Source organism: Pipistrellus hanaki, assembly GCF_964339955.1.
Source record: "Pipistrellus hanaki genome assembly, chromosome: 2".
NCBI classification, from domain to species: Eukaryota; Metazoa; Chordata; class Mammalia; order Chiroptera; family Vespertilionidae; genus Pipistrellus; species Pipistrellus hanaki.
In genome coordinates, this window is record NC_140504.1 from 105,007,141 (window position 1) to 105,029,188 (window position 22,048).

General features: G+C 39.6%; 1 protein-coding gene across 5 annotated transcripts in view; it reads right to left on the minus strand.

The window, feature by feature from the left end:
- PLS1 (plastin 1) overlaps window positions 1-22,048 on the minus strand; it is a 227,717-nt gene that overhangs the window by 37,683 nt on the left and 167,986 nt on the right. For all 5 annotated transcript variants that reach the window (XM_084872460.1, XM_084872464.1, XM_084872463.1 and 2 more), the window contains 2 exons: window positions 5,285-5,418; window positions 4,723-4,846 (listed from right to left, as the gene is read on the minus strand). In XM_084872460.1, the coding sequence (XP_084728586.1) occupies window positions 4,723-4,846; window positions 5,285-5,418 (258 nt within the window). The remainder of the gene's footprint in view (window positions 1-4,722; window positions 4,847-5,284; window positions 5,419-22,048) is intronic.

The following is a 22,048-nucleotide window of genomic DNA, read 5'->3' on the forward strand; positions in this document are numbered from 1 at the left end:
AAGTAGGATTTATTCTGGGAACACAAGGATGGCACAATATCAGCATATAAATAAGCATGATACATCACATAAACAAATTGAGAGATAAAAATCATATAGTCATATTAATTGATGCAGAAAAAGCACTTGATAAAATCCAACACCCTTTCCTGATTTAAAAAAACAAAACAAAAAAACTCTCAACAAGGTGGGAATAGAAGGATCATACCTCAAAATAATAAAAGCTATATATGATAAACCCACAGCAAACATCATACTCAATGGACAAAAACTAAAACCATTCCCTCTAAGAATAGGAACAAGACAGGGATGCCCACTCGCACCACTCCTACTGGAAGTACTAGCCATTGCAATTAGACAACAAGAAGAAATAAAAGGCATCCAAATTAGAAAAGAATAAGTAAAATTGTCCTTATTTGCATATGACATGATATTGTATATAAAAAAACAAAAGACTCCATCAAAAAACTAATAGACTTAATAAATGAATTTGGCAATGTAGCAGGATACAAAATTAACGCCAAGAAATCTATGGCATTTCTATACACCAATAGTGAACTTACAGAAACAGAAACAAAAAAAGCAATCCCATTTATCATCACACCAAAAAAATTTAGATAAGTAGGAATGAACTTAACTAAGGAGGTAAAAGATCTATACGTGGAAAACTATATGACACTGGAAAAAGAGATAGAGGAAGATGTAAACACATGGAAGAACATACCATGTTCATGAATTGATAGAATCAACATCATCAAAATGTCCATACTACCCTAAGCAATTTATAGTTTCAATGCACTCCCCATTAAAATACCAACAGCATACTTCACAGACCTAGAAAGAACACTCCAAAAATTCATCTGGGACAAAAAAAGACCCGGAAGAGCCACAGCAATTCTGAAAAAGAAGAATAAAGTAGGAGGGATCTCAATACCAGATTTCAAGCTGTATTACAAAGCCACTGTTCTCAAAACAGCCTGGTACTGGCACAAGAACAGACATATATATCAATGGAATAGAATAGAGAATCCGGATATCGACCCAAACCTCTATATTCAATTAATATTTGAGAAATGGAGTCAAGACAGTCTCTTCAATAAATGGCGTTGGGAAAATTGGACAGATACATGCAAAAAATGAAACTAGATCACCAACTTACACCATACACAAAAATAAACTCAAAATGGATACAGGACTTAAACATAAGACAGGAAACCATAAAAATACTAGAGGAATGCACAGGCAGCAAAATCTGAGACATATGCCAAAAGAACTTCTTCACTGATACTGCCCCTAGGGCAATGGAAGCTAAAGAGAAAATAAACAAATGGGACTACATCAAAATGAAAAGCTTTTTTACAGCAAAAGAAACCTCAACAAAACAAGAAAACCCACTGTATGAGAGAACATATTTGCAAATGTTATCACTGATAAAGGTTGAATCTCTAACATCTACAGACAGCTTATACAACTTAATAAAAGAAAGATAAATGATCCAAGTAAAAAATGGGCAATGGATCTAAATAGAATATTTTCAAAAGAAGACAGAAGGAAGGCCAAGAGACATATGAAAACATGCTCCAAGTCACTAATTATCCGAGAGATGCAAGTCAAAACAACAATGTGGTACCATCTCACACCTGTCAGAATGCCCAACATCAACAAATCAACAAATGACAAGTATTGGAGAGGATGCAGAGAAAAAGGAACCCTTGTGCACTGCTGGTGGGAATGCAGACTGGTGCAACCACTGTGGAGAACAGTGTGGAGTTTCCTCAAAAAACTGAAAATGGAACTCCCATTTGACCCAGTAATCCCACTCCTAGGAATATATCCTAAGAAACTAGAAACACCAATCAGAAAGGATATATGCACCCCTATGTTCATAGCAGCACAATTTACAATAGTTAGGATTTGGAAACAGCCTAGGTGCCCATCAGCAGATGATTGGATCCAAAAACTATGGTACATCTACACAATAGAACACTATGCTGCCATAAAAAAGAAGGAATTCTTATCATTTGCAGCAACCTGGATAGAATTAGAGAACATTATTCTGAGTGAAATAAGCCATTCAATGAAAGAAAATCAGCACATGATCTCACTCATTTATGGATAATAAAGAACATTATAAACTGATGAACAAAAAGATAGATACAGAGACAGTAAAGCAACAAACAGACTGTCAAATTACAGTGGGGAGGCTCGGGAGATATGGGGGAGATAAGAGACCAACTGTAGGACTTGTATGCATGCATATAAGCATAACCAATGGACGCAAAACTCTGGGGAGGGAGGATATGTATGGGAATGGGGGGAGGGGAATTGGTAAGATATGTACACATATAATACCTTAATAAATAATGAAAAAAAAAGAAACATCAATGATGACAAAGAATCATTAATTAGTTGCCTCCTGTACACCCCCTACTGGGAATTGAGCCCACAACCAAAGCATGTGCCCTGACCAGGAATGGATCCGTGACCTCAAGATTCGTAGGTCAATGCTCAACCATTGAGCAACACTGGCCAGGCTGTATTTCCAGTTTTGACATCTCCTTTCATCCAGCTCCTCACCTCCTGACAATTACCTCAAATTCAACAAGCTTAAAACTGAATTTATCTTCTTTTCTAGAAAGCAGCTGAACTTCATGACATCCCCATTTTTGTTATACTTTGTTTTCCGTTTACCCAGGTCCCCAAATCAGGAGTTTTAACCTGTCTCTCTTCAGTGTTCTCCTAAATCAAGAAGCCAAATCATACCTGTTATTTTACAGTAGCAAATACTATTCATTCTTAACATTCTCAGTGACCACTCCTACCTCCAAATCCTTTACTTCATACCTGAGTTCAGCCTCAACTTCTTATATATTGTCCTTGGATTTAAACTATTCTTCCTCTAGTCATCTGCTCACCATATGCAGAACAGTATTCCTAAAATAGTCACTCTTCTTACGTTACTGGCCTTGCCAATATCCTTTATTAAAGGATTCCTCCACAACATTAACTCAGCCTTTATCTTCCATTGTATCCTCAGGAACCTTCTTCTCTAGCCAAACTATTTTTCCCTTTATTCAAGATAGACCTTTTCTAGCTTGTTACACCACTCTTGTTCTCCACCAATTCAAATCCCTCCTCTCCATGATGCTAAAATCAAATCCAACTTTCTCCATCACTTTTCACTGACCATTCAATTGGAAATGATTAGTTAGATTTATCCATAATAGTAGTTGCATTAATTAATGACTATAATATCATTACTTTCTCAGTTATACAAATTTGCCTTTCAAATAAATGGCAAGCACTCTGAGGGTCAAATAATTTCTTATATTCTATATCTTCTTCTTTACCTGGAAATGTTACTGGTAAGAGCTCAATAAATATTTATTAATTTGTTTCTAAATGTTTCCTTACTGTATTTTATTTGATTATACAAAAGCTTACTATTTTTCATAAATTAAAGTATAAAGCATTAAGTTAGAGCATAACAATTTTAATGAGTGACTGTCAATTAGAGAATTTTACATGTCTCCTTTTCCTATTTTACATTTCTATATCTAAAATATATAAAGACAAATCATGGACTGAATTTTTTTTTAAATAAGCAATTAACAAAAACTCAATGTCATTAGTTCCTTTCAAAATGGAAAATAAAAAACACACTTGAACCACCAGGACTCAGGCAACATCTCTGCCAACATCCAGTTATCCTATTAAAACCACTTTGGGGCTCAGTTTAGGTCAAAATGAGAAGATAGAATTTTTCAATTTTTGACATTTCTTCTGTTCTACAGTGGTGTTAAACACATAGAGCAAAAGCAAAGAATAGAATAAAGATGGGTAGATAAGTCTTAGGAGAACTTAGGGATTCTTCTGTTTGTACTCTTATTTTACTACAAAAATACATATTGCTAATTTTTCACTTATAATGAAATCACAAACACAAAGCTCACTGAATGAATGGGTACAAGCAGACATGCTTAGTTGTAGCTAATATCAGCTTGCATGCAAAAGCAAAACAATGAATAAAATAAAATAATAATAAAAATTAAAAAGCAAAACAATGGAAATGCATGACTATTAGTGGGTATGCATGTGCAAATTACATTTTGAGTGCTTTATGAATCATCCACAAATGCTTGGAAGTGAGCAGTAAGTGCCATTATGAAGCCACGTGACAAGTTTTCTTTTCCTACCAGTTTTTTCAATTCCCACTTGAACTGGTTTGGCTGGCTCTGTTATGCCTGGTAATGATGTGAATACAATTCTGAGACTGCTGCTAGGGAGCACAAAACATTACATATCCTGTATAAGCAATGGCTTTTTAGCTTTCTTTTTCATCTGACAATTGGATTTTATTGCTCTATTCTATTTCTTTTTAATATTAGATTATCAGAATTTTATAGCATTAACCTGTATTTATACTTAAAAGGACAACCAATTGAAAATATAAGAATTCGAACTGTATTAAAAATATAAGAATTCAAACTGTATAGCATAAGCTCCTTTATAAGGGCAAAAACTATAATGTGTACAAATCTGTATTAAACTGTACAGTTTTGGTTTACACATGCCAAATAATTAGTATTCCTAAGCTCACAAATTGTGATCCTGAGATAGAACATTAATGTGATCCTGAAACTAAACCAAAGTAATTCTCAATGAAGTTTTTTCTTATACTTAATTTCTTACTCAAAATTTAAAAAAATAGCTTTTGATTACCTTGAAGCTGGAAATAGAAGTATTTTTGTTTGCATTTTTAAGAGTCTGATTGACCCATTTAATTATAATTTCATCATTGACTTTTTCACCTTCTCCAAGATCTGATAACACATTCAATGTGTACCTGTAACAGAAAAGACGTATATTTGAGATTGAAAGGGGTTAAATTTGCTCCCATATCACTTATATAAATATTTAAGAAATATTCAGTTCTAATAAGTATTTTTAATTTTAGTCTGGCTTTTGCACTTAGTTAAAATCCAAAGTTACAAAGCTCAGTAATGAAAAACAAAAACTTCTAAATGGTATTTAAAAAACAATTAAAACAACTCCATACAAGGCAGTTTTTAAGAGACATTAAGAATAGTGATTGTTTCTAGAGATTTATCCACTATTTTAAAAAAAGATTTACAAAGAATATAGTATCAATACTAAATCATATAAAAATTAATATTTTATAGTATATTTATTCTGTTTGTTATTCTTCCAAATGAACTAAAACTTTAGTTCAAAGGATTTTTTTAAAGAAATTCAGTGTTGCTATAAACATTGCAATCTTTACCTTCTCATTAACTGCCATACCAATGCCAGTGTCAGTGTTGAATTCCCTTCATTTAGGTCCTGCCCAGCAATACCAACCAAGGAGAATTTGGCCTTATTCTTCCCAAGTTCCACTGCATAGTTACAATTTTCAATCTATAAGTAAATAAAAGTTTTGGTATAAAAACAAATTTTAAAGTCATCTGAAAGATAGCTATGATGATACCTTAAATTTATATTACAGAATTTCATCTCATAATAATGCAGTGAAATTAAGAAATTAATTATTCCAACTTTAAAGTGGAAGATATCAAAAGCACTGAGGGGTTAACCTAGATAAACAACTATCTAGAACATTTTAAGATCCTCTCTTACCTTAAAAGTTTTGACTGTCCAAGATTATACAGCTTATTAATGGCAGATCTTTGAATAAAAACCTGGCTTTCCTGCATTCTATTGATAAAGGTAAAAAATATAGTTCTGCTTAAAGTTAAAATTAAGGAAAAGAGAAGAAATTGTTTAAGAGCCTAAGTCATCTCCAATATTTTTAATCTAGATCTTTCTCATCCTCTGAAATTCCCCTTTTAGCTCACTTATTTGAGCAAAAGCTTAACCTTAACTGAACCAGCTGATGATAATCTATCCCATGTTTAACTCCCAATACTTCTTATTTTGTAATGTTTATGTATCATCATAAACTTATACTTAGCATTTGATGTACTTTCTTTGCTAACCATAGCATAAGCTCTTTTATAAGGGCAAAAACTATAATGTGTACAAATCTGTATCATACTCTTCCCTAACCCAGGCCAGGACCCAGCAAAGTGCCCTGCCTACAGTAAGAATCTGATTAATGAACGCCAATCAAGAGTGGGTATGCAAATTAACCAAACAAAGATGGTGGCAGGCCCGCCCCCCAGCTGCTCCAGGCTTCTAGGCAGCACATATGCAGGCATGGAGTAGCCAAGAGGGGCAGGACGCCTGCTATGAGGGAGAGGACCAGGAACAGAGGGACCTACAGGAGTGGCTGCTCCAGCTGGAGTGAAGACTGAAGGCTCCAGCCAGAGTGAAGGCCAGGTGTTGGAGGAAAACTGGTGCCAGTAGCCAGGGGAAGGAAGGCCTATTGCACAAATCTTCATGCAACAGGCCTCTAGTATATAATAAAGAGCTAATATGTTAATTAAACTGAACGGCAGAAAGACCATCTGGATGACCTTCTGGATAAAGCCAGGGCTGCAAGGGCCAAGCTCCTTGCTCAAATTTCATGCATCAGGTCTCTAGTATATATCTATCTATGTAATAGAAGAATATGCAAGTTATCCGGGACAACATAATGTCACAACCAAACAGCAAGGACCTCAGTCTGCACCCCCTACCCCATGGGGCTTGACAGGGTCCTTAGGCCTCACCCCTTGCTAAGGGAGACCTGAGACTGTGCACTTCACCTGGCACTAGGCCGGGGGACTTGAGGTTGTGACCCCACCTGGCAGGCCTTGACAGGGACCTCAGACTGCGCCGAATCTGAGTCTCCTGCATTTTCGAAGTGTGTGCGGGTGGTGGGTAGGGACTTGATTCTAGGTCCTTTGGTACACCCCAGACTCTGACAGGAGGAAGATTTTCATATACATTTTACTAATTTTCTTTCATCTCTGACACTTCTATTATAGAAAAAGGGCAAATAGCAATATTAAAATATTCCCTCTAATTAATTTCCTTTTAATGTACACAAATTTTGTACACCAGGCCACTAGTATGTGTGTGTGTGTGTGTGTGTGTGTGTATGTGTATACATATATATTACATATTATATATTACATGTAATATATAATATATATAGTAATATATATAGTAATATATATAAAATAATTTATAGATATACAAATTCTTATGAAATTGAGTCTTTGTTCTCAACCCAAATTGTAAGCTCTTATAGTTTAATAGAGGCCCAGTGCATGAAACTCGTGCATGGAGTAGTCTCCTTAGGCCAGCCTGCACTTTCTCCAATCTAGGACATCCCTCTCACAATCCAGGACCACTGGCTCCAAACTGTTCACCTGTCTGCCTGCCTGATCACCTCTAATTGCCTCCCTGAGGGCCTGGTCACCCCCAACTTCCCCCTGCTGGCCTTGTTGCCCCTAACTCTGCCCCCTTCCCCTGCCACCAGCCTGGTCACTACCAACTGCCCCCCTGCCAGCCTGTTTGCCCTTCACTGCCCCCCCCCTCCCACCAGCCTGGTCACCCACACAGCCTGCTGCTCAATCGTTTGGTCAATCCCACTAACCCCCTGCTGGCCTGGTTGCCCCTAACTCTGCCCCCTTCCCCTGCCACCAGCCTGGTCACTACCAACTGCCCCCCTGCCAGCCTGTTTGCCCTTCACTGCCCCCCCCCCCCACCAGCCTGGTCACCCACACAGCCTGCTGCTCAATCGTTTGGTCAATCCCACTAACCCCCTGCTGGCCTGGTTGCCCCATGCATCCTGCTGCTCAGTCGTTTGGTTGATCCTTAACCCCCCTGGTGGTCTGGTCACCCCACGCAGCCTGTTTTGTTGTCTCAGTTGTGATGGTCACTTAGGCTTTTATATAGTATATAGACTCGAGGCCTGGTACACAAAAATTTGTGCACTCATGGGGGTCCCTCAGCCCAGCCTGCACCCTCTCACAATTTGGGACACCTCAGGTAGGGTCCCTAGGCCTGGCCTGAGATTAGGGCCTATCAGGACTTTCTTTCCCCAGGTTGAAGGCAGCTGGCCCCACCCCCGCAACTACCACTGCTTGCCATCTGTCAAGTGCTGCTCCTCCTCTGCCACTGGTGGCCTCCCTCTGCAGGTGACAGCCTGGGGTGCAATGGCTTGGCTGGCTTGGGCCTCCCTCTTTCTTTGCTGGAAGGCAGGGCCAGCCTTGCGAGGGGTCATCTGTCTACCTCATTACCCCTAACCACTTGCCTACTTACCTGATCATCCCTAACTGCTGTCTGGCTAGCTGATCACCCCTACACTATACCTGCTTGCTTGATTGCCCTAACCATTTGCATGGGGGCGGGTCCAACCCAGCGAGGGGCCACCTGCCTACCTGCTCACCCCTAACTGCTGGCCTGCCTACCTGATCTCCCCTAACCACTTGCCTGCCTACTTGATCACCCCTAAACCCTCTGCCTGCCTGCCTGCCTGATTGCCCCTTATCACTTGCTTAGGGTAAGGCCAGCACTAACTTCCAGTTGGTCAGCCTCCAATAGTTACTGGTCATTACCACCCAGGGATTTTATATATTAGGATAATGTATCGCCAGTACTAAAAACGTACGTACTAAATAAATAGAATAAACATTAGTTAAGAAATATAGTATAACTGACTTCTCCTGATTTTCTTTCCAAAATTAGTTGAAACCTCATTGGAAAACATTTTAACCTTAGACACACAGATGTTTTTTCTATGAATAAGAAAACATTTCCAGAAAAGATGAGAAAGGGACTACACAATAATAGAATTTGCACAAATAAATGGGTATTGTTCTTTAAAAAAGAGAATTCATATTCCCAAAAGTCAGTGTATATAAATAAAAATGAAAGAAGTTCTTTTGAACCTGCTGTAATATCTATTTGGTTCCCTTAATAAATTAAATAAAATCTCTGATATGTATTCATTTTCTGGAAATAAATAATATTCCAATCTTCTTTATTTTTCCTACTAGTCATATTAAATTATAAATCTAGTCTGCCTATATGCTATAGAAATGCAGAGATTTTAAAAAATGAAACAGATTCCTAATTTATGGAAATTAGGATCAGAGCTCTGATTATATAACAGTGCGAACAAAGGCGATAAAAACCAGCATATTTTCGACTGACACCCATTTCATTAGGAGACTTTTTCAGCAAATTGTAACAAGCACTTAAATATAAAATGTGTTTCAATGAAAGGCCATTTGTTTTATAGTTTGACCAAAATTCCTGAGGGGAACAAGGGTGAGAAAGAAGATCAGAATTATTAGAGGTCTAAGAAATGATATGACTGACAATGAAAGGAAAACTAGAAATGGATACTAGCATAAGGGAAAATATCTGTTCTATTTTTTGACAACATATGATTTCAAATTTGGCAAAAAACTTAATGTTTGAAAATGAAACTAAAGAAAGAATAAGAAATTAGATTCCTATGCCAAAACTGGTTTGGCTCAGTGGATAGAGCATTGGCCTGTGGACTGAAGAATTCCGGGTTCAATTCTGGTCAAGGGCACATCCCCAGTTGGGAGTGTGCAAGAGGCAGCTGATCAATGTTTCTCTCTCATCGATGTTCCTAACTTTCTATCTCTCTCCCTTCCTCTCTGTAAAAAAATCAATAAAATATATATTTTTTAAGAAATTAGATTCCTAGAGATAAACTATGTTTATGGTAATATTTAACACTCTAAAAATGAATCTGCTCTCTGAAGATATAAATATACAAAGTTCAGAGCACTGGGAAAGAACTGAGCCTTGGAAATCACAAGAGTTGTCAGGCTAAAAGATGAAGACCCTGTTAAGGATAAGAATGAACACAAAGAAAGCAAAAAACAGAAAAATAAAAAACTGAGAACACAGTGTTAAAAAAAGAAATGATTACTAAGCAATTCAAATACTTTAGACAAAAATAAAGCTTAAATCATTTGGAAAATGAAACAAATTACACATTGGGATGCAGGATTCCAAGGAAAAAGAAACACTGAAGAAATAATAAAGCTTATTTTTTAAACATACTAAATTTATTTCAAGCCTTATGTTTAATTCTATAAACAGCTAGTATTTTTTAAAAGAAGCACCCTCACTCTGACCGACTTGGCTCAGTGCATGGAGCATTGGCCTGCAGACTGGTCCTGGGTTCGATTATGGTTGGGGCATGTGCCTTAGTTGTGGGCACATCCCCATTGGAGGGTGTGCAGGAGGCAGCTGGTCAATGTTTCTCTCTCATTGATGTTTCTAACACTATATCCCTCTTCCTTCCTCTCTGTAAAAAAAAATCAATAAAAATATATTTTAAAAAAGAAGCATCCCACTTATGATTCATTTGTGACACCTTATGCTTAATATAAAAAAAAAATCAGGTCTAATGACTGGTTCAATTTTTGTTTTCCTATTATATTTTGCATCTAAAATTTTTATTTAAGTGAAATAAGCCATTCAGAGAAAAATAAGTATCACATGATCTTACTCATATGTAGAATCTGATGAACAATGTAAACTTATGAACAAAAATAAATCCAGAGATATAGAAGCATCTAACAGACTGTCAAACCTCAGAGGGAAGGCAGAAGAAGGTGGGTAGTTGGGAAGAGATAAACCAATGAACTTGTATGCATATATGCATAATCCATGGATACAAACAATCATTTATAATAAAGAGCTAATACGCAAATTTACTCCAACACACAAGATGGCTGCCCCATGTGGTCAAAGATGGCTGCCCTCATGTGGACACAAGATGGCTGTCACAGGGGAGGGCAGTTGGGGGTGAACAGGCCTGCAGGGGAGGGCAGTTACAGGGAGACCAGGCTGGCAAGGGAGGGCAGTTACGGGTGACTGGGCCAGCAGGGGAACACAATTAGGGGCAACCAGGCCTGCAGGGGAGGACAGTTAGGGGCAATTGGGACAGGAGGGAAGGGCAGTTAGGAGAGACCAGGCTGGCAAGGGAGGCCAGTTAAGGGTGGTGAGGGCAGTAGGGGGCAACCAGGCCTGCAGGGGAAGAAAGTTAGGGGGACCAGGTCTGCAGGTGAGGGCAGTTAGGAGTGACTAGGCCGGCAGGGGAAGGCAGTAAGGGGCCATCGGGCCATGAGGGGAGCAGTTGGGCATTGATCAGGCTGGCAGGAGAGTGGTTAGTGGGTGATTAGGCTGGCAGGCAGAAGCAGTTAGGGATGATCAGGCAGGTAGGCAAGTGGTTGAAAGCCAACAGTCCTGGATTTTGAGAGGGCTGTCCCAGATTGGAGAGGGTGCATGCTAGGCTGAGGGACATAGACACTCCCCCTCACCCCCCATTCACAAATGTTGTGCACTGGGCCTCTAGTAGGGTGATGAAGGTCAATGGAAGGGAAAGCGGGATATATGTAATACTTTCAACAATAAAGATTTTTTAAAAATAAATGGAAAAAAATAAAATTTTTACATAAACAACTTATGTAAAATTAGATTAAAAAATTTCTGAATTCTAGTTCCATGATTAGAACCATACAAAAATCAAATAAAGTTTGAAATTTAGGCAAGTTAAACCACTAGAAATACTGAAAATTGTGAATATATATCATTAACATTATGACACATTTCCTTTTTGTCTTATTTTTAAAAATAGTTTTTTTTTAAGTATAAAGACTATAAATACAGTATATATCGATTCTAGAAATCTCAAGAAGTTTTTTTTTAAATGCATGTCTCTGTGTGTATTTTAAACAAATTTGATTCATACATATATATGCCATATTTTATCCTGCTCATTTCCATGTCACTATTAGTAAGATATTAAAAATGCTATTTAGAAAAAAAAAAAAATATATATATATATATATATATATATATATATATATATATATATATATATATTGATTTCAGAGAGGAAGGGAGACAGAGAGAGAGTGAAACATCAATGATGATGAGAATCATTAATCCACTTCCTTCTGCAGGATCACCCCCTGCTACCTGGGCATGTGCCCTTGATCAGAATCAAACCTGGGACCCTTCCACAGCTCAATGCTCTATCCACTGAGCCAAATTTGCTAAGGCCTAAAAATACTCTTTTTAATGATACATCTTACTTCATTTTACCCTAATTTATTAACCCATTATGGAACAATTACATTGTTTTCATTTTTTGCTCTGTAATATTGCTATGATTAATATTTTGGCACAAAACTTTTTGTCTTTCTGATTGTTTCATAATGATAGATAACAAATGAAATTGTTAAATTAAAGGACTTTTTGAAGATTACTGATAATGTATTACCAAACTGAATCCAGAAAGTTTGTGCATTAACACTGGGTGCAGTGCATTCCAAGTTTTTCTTATTTTAAGTTGCATTTCTCTATAGTGGATAAAAAAAATTGATGTGTATTACCCATCTTACTTCTTGTTTTGTAAATTGTTCACTCATATTTTTCAATATCCCATTTTGTTATTATAATTTTAGTAATAGCAATCAAGTTCTAGATATAGGTTTGTATGAACTATTTATATATTAATGACTAGAGGCACAGGTAGGGTTCCTAGACCTGGCTGGTGATCAGGGCCATTAGGATTCTCACCTACCCTTCTCCTTCTCTCACTCCCTCAGTGCCCTGCCATGTTCTGTGTCACTACCTGGTGGTCAACGCACATCATAGCAAGTGATGGAACTCAGTCTCCCGGTCGAACCCCCAAGGGGATACTTTACATATTAGACTAGATAGATAGATAGATAGATAGATAGATAGATAGATATTAACTATTTGTTATATTTGTTGCAAATATGTTTCCAAGTTTGTTTTTAATATATTTTATTGATTTTTTTACAGAGAGGAAGGGAGAGAGATAGAAAGTTAGAAACATTGATGAGAGAGAAACATCTATCAGCTGCCTCCAGCACACCTCCTACTGGGGATGTGCATGCAACCAAGGTACATGCCACTGACCAGAATCGAACCCAGGACCTTTCAGTCCGCAGGCCAGTGCTCTATCCACTGAGCCAAACCGGTTTCGGCTATTGTTTTTATTTTTGCTTTTTAATTTTGCTTATGGTGTTTATTTTTATAATAGAGGCCAATTGCACAAATTGGTGCACAGGTGGGGTCTGGCCAGCCCCCCCTGCTGGAAGCCCATTGGGCTGGGATGGTGGTGGGGAGGGGCCATGAACAGTTGGCCAGCAGCAGCCCCCTGATCAGGGTGTTTGGGGCTGATTGGGTCCCAAATCAGGCTGGTTGGCTGCCATAGTGCATGTCATAGCCATTCCTGTCATTCTGGTTGTTCCACCATTCTGGTTGTTGGGATTTTATAAATAGACTAGAGGCCTAGTACACAAAATTCATGCACATAGGGGGGAGGGTAATCCCCCAGCCCAGCCTATACCCTCTCCAATCTGGGACTCCTCGAGAGATGTTCAACTGCCCATTTAGGCCCAATACCACCACTGGGATTGGGTCTAAATAGGCAGTCGGACATCCTCTCACAATCCAGGACTGCTGGCTCCCAACTGCTCACCTGCCTGCCTTCCTGATTGCCCCTAATCACTTCTGCCTGCCAGCCTGATCACCCCTTAACCACTCTGCTGCCACTCTGACTGATGCCTAATTGCTCCCCTGCCAGCCTGTTTGCGCCTAATAGCCTTCCCCTGCAGGTCTGGGCCCCCCCAACTGCTCTTCCCTACAGGACTGGATCCCACCCAACTGCCCTTCGCTGCAGGCCCAATCACCCCCAACTTACCTCCTCTGCCAGCCTGGTCACCACTAACTGCCCTTCCCTGAAAGCTTGATTGCCCCCAACTGCCCTCCCTTACAGGCCTGGTCTCTCCCAACTGCTCTCCCCTGCTGGCCATCTTGAGTCCACATGGGGGCAGGACCTTTGACCACATTGGGGCAGTCATCTTGTATGTTGGAGTGATGTTCAATCTGCATATTACTCTTTTATTAGATAAGATAGAGGCCTAGTGCATGGTGGGGACCAGCTGGTCCTGAAGGATGTCCCAGATCAGGGTGGGTGTTCCCTTGAGGTGTGGGGTGGCCTGGGCGAGGGGCCTGTGGTGGTTTGCAGGCCAGCCACGCCCCCTGGCGACCCAAGCAGAGGCTCTGGTATCTGAGATTTATGTATCTTCTACAATTGAAACTTTGTAACCTGGAGCAGAGCCAAACCTCCTGCTTGCTCCATGGCTGTGGCCATTTCTGTTTGGATTTGTTTACCTTCTATAATTGAAACGTTGTAGCCTTGAGTGGAGGCTTAGGCCTGCAAGGGCAGGCAGAGAGCTTTGCTTCCTTCATTGCCTGGGAAACCCAAGCCTCCCTCCTGCTCTCTGTGGCTGTACCCATCTTGGTTGGGTATATTTGCATACTCACTCTGGGTGTGGCTGGTTGGCATGGCTTGTGGGTGTAGAAGAGTTATGGTTAATTTGCATATTACTCTTTTATTAGGTAGGATGATCACTTGGGTTTCTTTCAAATGTTGGCTATTGTAAATAATATTAAAATGAATATAAGGATGCATGTATTCTTTCAGATTAGTGTTTGGGGTTTCTTTGGATAAATACCCAGAAGTATAATTGCTGAGTCATACAGCAGTTCCATTTTTAATTATTTGAGGAACCTCCATACTCTTTTTCATAGTGGCTGCACCAATCTGCAGTTCCACCAACAGTGCACAAGGTTTCCTTTCCTCCATATCCTAACACTTGTTGTTTGTCTCATTCATCTGTTTTTAAGTGTTATTTATTATATTTAACCCTTTAAATTTTTACCATGAACACATTTGGAATTTATTTTGGTGTATGATATAAGGTGAAGATCACCTTTTCCCATAATGAAATAGTTAATTAGTTGTCCTTGCATCATTTTTTGGATGATCCTTCCTTTCCCTACCGATTTTAGCAAGCACCTTATCATACATTAACTACATGTATTTTAGGATTGGTTTCTAGGCTATTCTAATCCATTCCATTCTTTTTTTTTCTTTCTTTTTTTTTTTTTTGTATTTGCTCAATGAGGGTGGAAGATTTGTGGTTGTCTATTATATTATTCTCTGATTTTTGTTGTGATTTTCTTTCTTCTTCTTTTTTTTAACCCATTCCATTCTTATATATGTATTAAACTATTTCAATTACTTTAGCTTTATAATAATTTAAAAATATTTTCTAAGAGCTCCTCCCTAAATAACCTTTAAAATATTTTTTAAAAGATTTAGGTCTTGTTTTTATTAAATTGTTATTGTTGAAAATATTACATATGTTCCCTTTCCCCTTATTGACCTCTTCTAGCCAACCCCTGTCCCTTGCCCCAAGAATTCACCACCCTATTGTCTGTGTCCAAGTGTTTTGCATACGTGCATACAAGTTCTTTGGTTAATCTCTTCCTACCAATCCACCCTCTAAGATTTCACAGACTACTATGTCTCTAGATATATTTGTTCATTAGATTCCAGCTATGAGTGAGATCACGTGACACTTATCTTTCTCTGACTGGCTTATTTTGCTCAGCATAATACTCTCCAGGTCTCTCCACACTGTTGCAAATGGTAGGAGTTCCTTCTTTTTTACTGCTGCATAGTATTCCATGGTATAAATGTACCACAGGTGTTTTGTTTTTTTTTTATCAACTCATCTGCTAATGGGCACTTGCGCTGTTTGCAGATTTAGCTACGATAAAATGTGCTTCTGATGAACATATGGTGCATACATTCTTTCTGATTGGTGTTTCAGGTCTCTTAGGTTATATTCCAAGAAATGAGATCACTGGGTCAAATGGAAGTTCTATATTTAATTTTTGAAGAAACTCTATGCTTTTTCCATAGTGGCTGCAGAAGTCTGCATTCCCACCAGCAGTGCACTAGGGTTCCCTTTTCTCCACATCCTCTCCAGCACTGGTCATTTGTTGACTTGTTGGTGACAGCCATTCTAACAGGTGTCAGGTGATACCTCATTATAATTGTAATTTACAACTCTCTGATGATCACTGACTGAACATTTTCATATCTCTTGGCCATCTGAATGTCTGCTTTGGAGACTATTTAGGTACTTTGCTCATTTTTAAATTGGATTGTCTTCTTTTTGTTAAGTTGTTTGCATTCTTTGCATATTTTGGATATTAAATTTTATCAGATGTATCACTGCCAAATATGTTCTCCCATACGGTGGGCTCCCTTTTTATTTTGTTGATGGTTTCTTTTGCTGTGCAGAAGCTTTTCATTTTGATGTAGTCCCATTTGTTTATTTTCTCCTTTGCCTAGGAAATGTATCCATAAACATATTGCTATAAAAAATGTCTGAAATTTTGCTGCCTATGGTTTCTTATAGGATTTTTATGGTTTCATGACTTACATTTTAGTATGTTATCCTTTTGAGCTTATTCTTATGTATGGTGTTAAGTTGGTGGTCTAGTTTCACTTTTGTGCATGTTTCTGTCCAATTTTTCCAGCAAATTGGACAGAAAGCGACTATCTTGACTCCATTGTATGTTCTTGCCTTTGTTAAATATTGAGTATAATGACTTGGGTTGATATCTGGGGTCTCTGTTCTCTTCCATTGATCTATATGCCTGTTTTTGTGCCAATAGCAGGCTGTTTTGAGTATAGAGGCTTTGTAGTATAACTTAATATCTGGTATTGTGATCCCTCCAACTTTGTTCTTTCTCAATATTGCTGCAACTATTCAGGGACGTTTTTGGTTCCATATAAATTTTTGGAGTATTTGTTATAGATCTGTGAAATATGCTGTTGGTATTTTAAAAGGGATTGACTGAATCTGTAGATTTCTTTGGGTAGTATGGACATTTTAATAATATTTCTACCAATCCATGAACACAGTATATTTTTCCATTTATTTTGTATCTTTTTCTATCACTTTTTTCAACACCCTGTAGTTTCCCAAATACAAGTCCTTGATTAAATTTATTTCTAAGTATTTTCATTTATTTGTTGCAATGGTAAATGGAATTGCTTGTTTAGCTTTTCTTTCTAGAAATTCATTATTGTTGTTTAAAAATGCCATAGATTTCTGGATGGTAATTTTGTATCCTGCTACATTGCCAAATTCCATTATTTAACCCAGTGATATTTTGGTGTAGTCTATAGGGTTTTCTATGTACAATATCATGTTATCTGTGAATAATGACAGTTTTGCTTCCTCCTTTCCAATTTGGATGCCTTTTATTTCTTCTTGTCTGATCACTGTGGCTAGATTTCCAGTACTATTCTATCTAATAAAAGAGTAATATGCAAATTTACCATACCTCCACTACACCCACCAGCCAATCAGGAACAAGTATGCAATTTAACCCAACCAAGATGGCTACAGCCACAGAGAGCTGGAGGCTTGGGTTTTCCTGGCAATGAAGGAAGCCAAGCTTTCCACCTGTCCTGGCTTGCCTTGGCCTCCACTTAAGGCTACAAAGATTCAATTATAGAAGATAAATAAATCCCAACAAAAATGGTGGCAGCCACAAAGCTGGAGAGAGCAGGAGGCTTGAGTTGCCCACAGTGAAGGAGGAGGCCAAGTTTCCTCAGCCCTGGTCTGCCTTGGCCTCCACTTAAGGCTACAAAGTTTCAATTATAGAAGTTAAATAAATTCCAGATACCAGGGCCTCCACTTGGGTCACTGGGGGACGTGGCTGGCCTGCAAACTACCACAGGCCTCTTGCTCAGGCCACCCTACATCCCAAGGGAACCCCCACTCTGATCCGGACACCCTTCAGGGCAAACCAGCCAGCCTCCACCCATACACCAGGCCTCTGTCCTATATAATTCTTCTATCTAATAAAATAATAATATTCAAATTGACCATCACTTCAATACACAAGATGGCTGCCCCCATGTGGTCAAAGATGACTGACCCCATGTAGACACAAGATGGCCACCACAAGATGGCCAGCAGGGGAGGACAGTTGGGAGGGACCAGGTCTGCAAGGGAGGGCAGTTGGAGGCGATCAAGACTGCAGGGGAGGGCAGTTAGGGGTGACCAGGCCAGCAGAGGAGGTAAGTTGGGGGTGACCAGGCCTGCAGAAAAGGGCAGTTGGGGGATACCCAGGCTACAGGGGAGGAAATTTAGGGGTGACCAAGCTGCAGGGGAGGGCAGTTAGGGGCAAACAGGCTGGCAGGGGAGTGATTAGGGGGTGATCAGGCTAGCAGGCAGAAGTGATTAGGGGCAGTCAGAAAGGCAGGCAGGTGAACAGTTGGGAACCAACAATCCTGGATTGTGAGAGGGATGCCCATTATTGGAGAGGATTCAGGCTTAGCTGAGGAACACAAATTTTGTGCACCGGGTCTCCAGTGTTAAATAAGAGTGGTGAAAGAGAACATCCCCATTTAATTTCTGTTCTTAGGGGAAACACTTTTAGTTTTTGCCCACTGAATATGATGTTCACTGTAGGGTTGTTATATATGCCTTTATTATGTTGAGGTATGATCCCTCTATTCCCACCTTGCTGAGAGTTTATTTTTTTAATTTTTATTTTTTTTTAAATTTCTTTATTGATTATGGTATTTGCTGAGAGATTTTATAAAAATTAAAAAAAGGATGTTGGATTTGGTCAAATGCTTTTTTTCTGCATCTATGAAAGTGATCATGTGGTTTTCATCTTTCATTTTGTTTATGTGATGTATCACATTTATTGATTTATGAATATTGTACCACCCTTGCATCCCTGGAATAAATCTCACTTGGTCATGTTGTATGATCTTGTTACTATATTGCTGGGTCTGATTAGCTAGGATTTTGTTGAGGATTTTAGCATCTATGTTTATCATGAATATTGGCTTATAGTGCTCTTTCTTTGTAGTGTCTTTATCTGGTTTTGGAATTAGGATAATGCTGGTTTCATAGAAACAATTTGGAAGTGTCCCTTCCTCTTAGATTTTTGGAATAGTTTGAGGACTATAGGTGTTCTTTAAAATTTTGGTAAAACTCCCCTGGGAAGCCATCTGGAACAGAGTTTTTGTTTGCTTGGAGTTATTTTTTTATTTTTTATTACTGCTCCTATTTCATCAGTAGTTATTGGCCTATCAGGTTTTTTGATTCTTTCCTATTCAGTTTTGGAAGATTGTATGTTTTTTTAAAATTTTATTTTAAATCAATCTTTATTGTTCATATTATTACAGAAGTTCCTCATTTTTTCCCCCTCCACCATATTCCCACACCACCCTCTGCCCTTTCCCCACTCCTCTTGTCCTCATCCATAGGTGCACAGTTTATGTTCAGTCTCTTCCCCGCACCCATCACACCCCGTTTCCCTGAGAATTGTCAGTCCACTCCCCTCCCATATCTCTGATTCTGTTATAATCAACAGTTAATATTGTTCATCAGGTTTTTTTTAATTTCCTTGTTTTTTTTAATTAATAAACTTTTATATTTTTAAGAATAAATTTTAAAATCTAATAATTTTAAACCTTGTTTTTTCTGCCCTGGGAACTGAGAAGCAAACTTGTTTACATGTAAACTTGCCCTTGGGCTATCAAAAGGCATAGCCATTCAAATGTAAATGAATACATTGTTTAAAGCTGCTGGCTGGAATTGGATTACCTGTTCTGGGTGGGAAGGGCTTGTCCTCCCCTTTCTCCATAAAATTAAGGTGTTAGCTTTAAAACCTCTTTTTGGCAAGAGACCTTAAACTTTCAGAACTTTAAGTTTTTCAGGTAGCAAATCAATTACTTAGCATTTTCTCAAATCAATAATACCTCCACATTCCCAAGGATACACTTCAAACAAAAGACACATCCAAATAGATCAACCAACCTCATCCAGACCCCACACAAGGCACTCACAGATCAACACCCCAGCACTATAACAACTCAACACATCCAGATCTAAGCCTTCATCACTTGATTCAGCAGACCCTCAAGTTCCCCCAAAAGTTTCCAGCCATGTCTGAGAAGCAGCCCTGGGCATGGGCAGGCTAGGAGTGAGCTGTTTCAGGCCTGGCTGCTCCAGGCCCTGCTGATCAGGGCCTGGCCGCTCCTGGCCTGGCTGCTCCTGACCTGGATGCTCCGAGCCCAGCTGCTCTGGGCCTGGCTGCTCCGGGCCCGGCCGCTCCCAGCCTGGCCGCCCCGGGCCCGGGTGCTCTGGGCCTGGCTGCTGCTGCTATGGGCCTGGCTGCTCCTGACCTGGCTGCTGCTGTTATGGGCCTGGCTGCTCCCGACCTGGCTTCTCCGGGCCTGGCTGCTTCAGGCCTGGCTGCCCCGGGCCTGGCTTCCGCTGCTCTGGGTCTGGCTGCTCCAGGCCTGGATGCTGCTGCTCTGGGCCCAGCTCCTCTGGGCCCGGCTGCTCCGGGTCTGGCTGTTCCGGGCCCAGCTGCTGCTGCTCCGGGCCCAGCTGCTCTGGGTCTGGCTGCTCCGGGCCTGGCCGCCCTGGGCCTGGCCGCCGCCGCCGCCCCAGGCCTAGCTGCCACTGCCCCAAGCCTGGCTGCCACTGCCCCAGGCCTGGCTGCTCCAGGCCTGGTTGCTCTGGGCCTGGCTGCTGCTGCTCCAGGCCTGGATGCCATTGCCCTGGGCCTGGCCGCTCTGGGCCTGGCTGCCGCCGCGCCAACATTCTGTCTTTTTTTTTCTCTTTTAAACGCATTTATGTTGCAATGTTGGCTGATAAGTTGAGTTTTGTCTTAATCTTCAATTTTTCAAGATCTCCTTTGTATTCTTTCTTAAGTAATTTTACTATCTTTTTGCTATAACTTGACTTCTTCACATTGAAAACTTCTTCGGTTTCTTCCTCCTCATCCTGGAAGCTCAGCAGGCTGGCCCGCGGTGCCCCTTTGTTCTCCACAGCCTCCTGCGCGGCTTCAGCCTGTTGCCAGGGTGGGCACTACCCGAAAAGCAGCCCCTGGCCTTGGCTCTGTGGCCCGCAGTCAGCGGTCGCGGGCCCAGTGGCACCTCTCCCCCAGGGGCCCTGTCGCCCGGCTCCTTGTTGGCGCTCAGCGGTGGTAGCCGCGACAGCGGCTCCCACTTCTCATCGCACTCTTTACAGTTCCTGAGGTTCAGCGTGCCTTCTCTCTCCTTCCCAGATGGCAGAGCCTCCTCTTAGCCAGCCGTCTGGTGCCTCAGGGGCAATTTTTCCCCTGTTTTTCAGTTCTAAATTCAAATTTGTTGTGGTAGGCTGCATTTGGGTGTCTACCCTATGCCGCCATCTTGGTTTCTCCTCCTCTCATAGCCTGTATTTTTTTTTTTTAGGTATTAATCTATTTCATCCACATTGTCCAGCTTGTTGGCATATGGCTGATCATAGTATTTTCTTACAATCCTTTGTATTCTGTGTTGTTAGTTGTTATTTCACTGCTTTTATTTCTGATTTTATTTGCATCCTCTTTTTTCTTGAGGAATAAGGCTAATAATTCATCAATCTTATTTATCTTTGCAAAGAACCAACTCTTCATTACATTGACTTTTTTAGTTTCTATATAATTTATATATGCTCTAAACTTTACTTCCTTCCCTCTACTTAATCTGTTTTTTTTTTCTTATTGTTCTCTAATTTCTTAAGTTGTAGGGTTAAACAGTTTATTAATGATTTTTCTTGTTTTTTTAAGTAGGCCAATAGTGCTATGAATTTCCCTCTCAGGACTGGTTTGCTCTGTCCCAGAAATTTGGGGTTGTTGTGTTTTTGTTTTCATTTATTTCCAGGAAGTTTTCTTTTTCTTTCTTGATCTCATTGGTAACCCATTCATTGTTTAATAACATGTTATTTAGCTTCCATATGTTTGAATGTTTTTGAGGTTTTTTTTTACTGTAGTTGATTTCTCATTTCATTCCATTGTGATCTGATCTGCTTTTTGTTATTCAATCTTCTTGAACTTGTAGAGACTTATTTTTTATTTTAATATGTGGCCTATCTTTGAAATGACACATGTGCACTTGAGAAGAATGTATATTCTGCAGCTCTGCCATGAGATGTTCTATAAATATCAATCAAATCATTGTGATCCAGTGTGTCATTTAAAGTCACTGTTTCAATTAAAAAAAAAAAGACAAAAAAAATAAATAAATGAAGTCACTGTTTCCTTGCTAATTTTTTGTCTAGAAGATCTATCCAGTGAAGTCAGTGGGTGTTGAAGTCCCCTATTATGACTGTATTGCTGTAAATCTTTCCCCTAAAGTCCTCTAGAAGTTTTTATA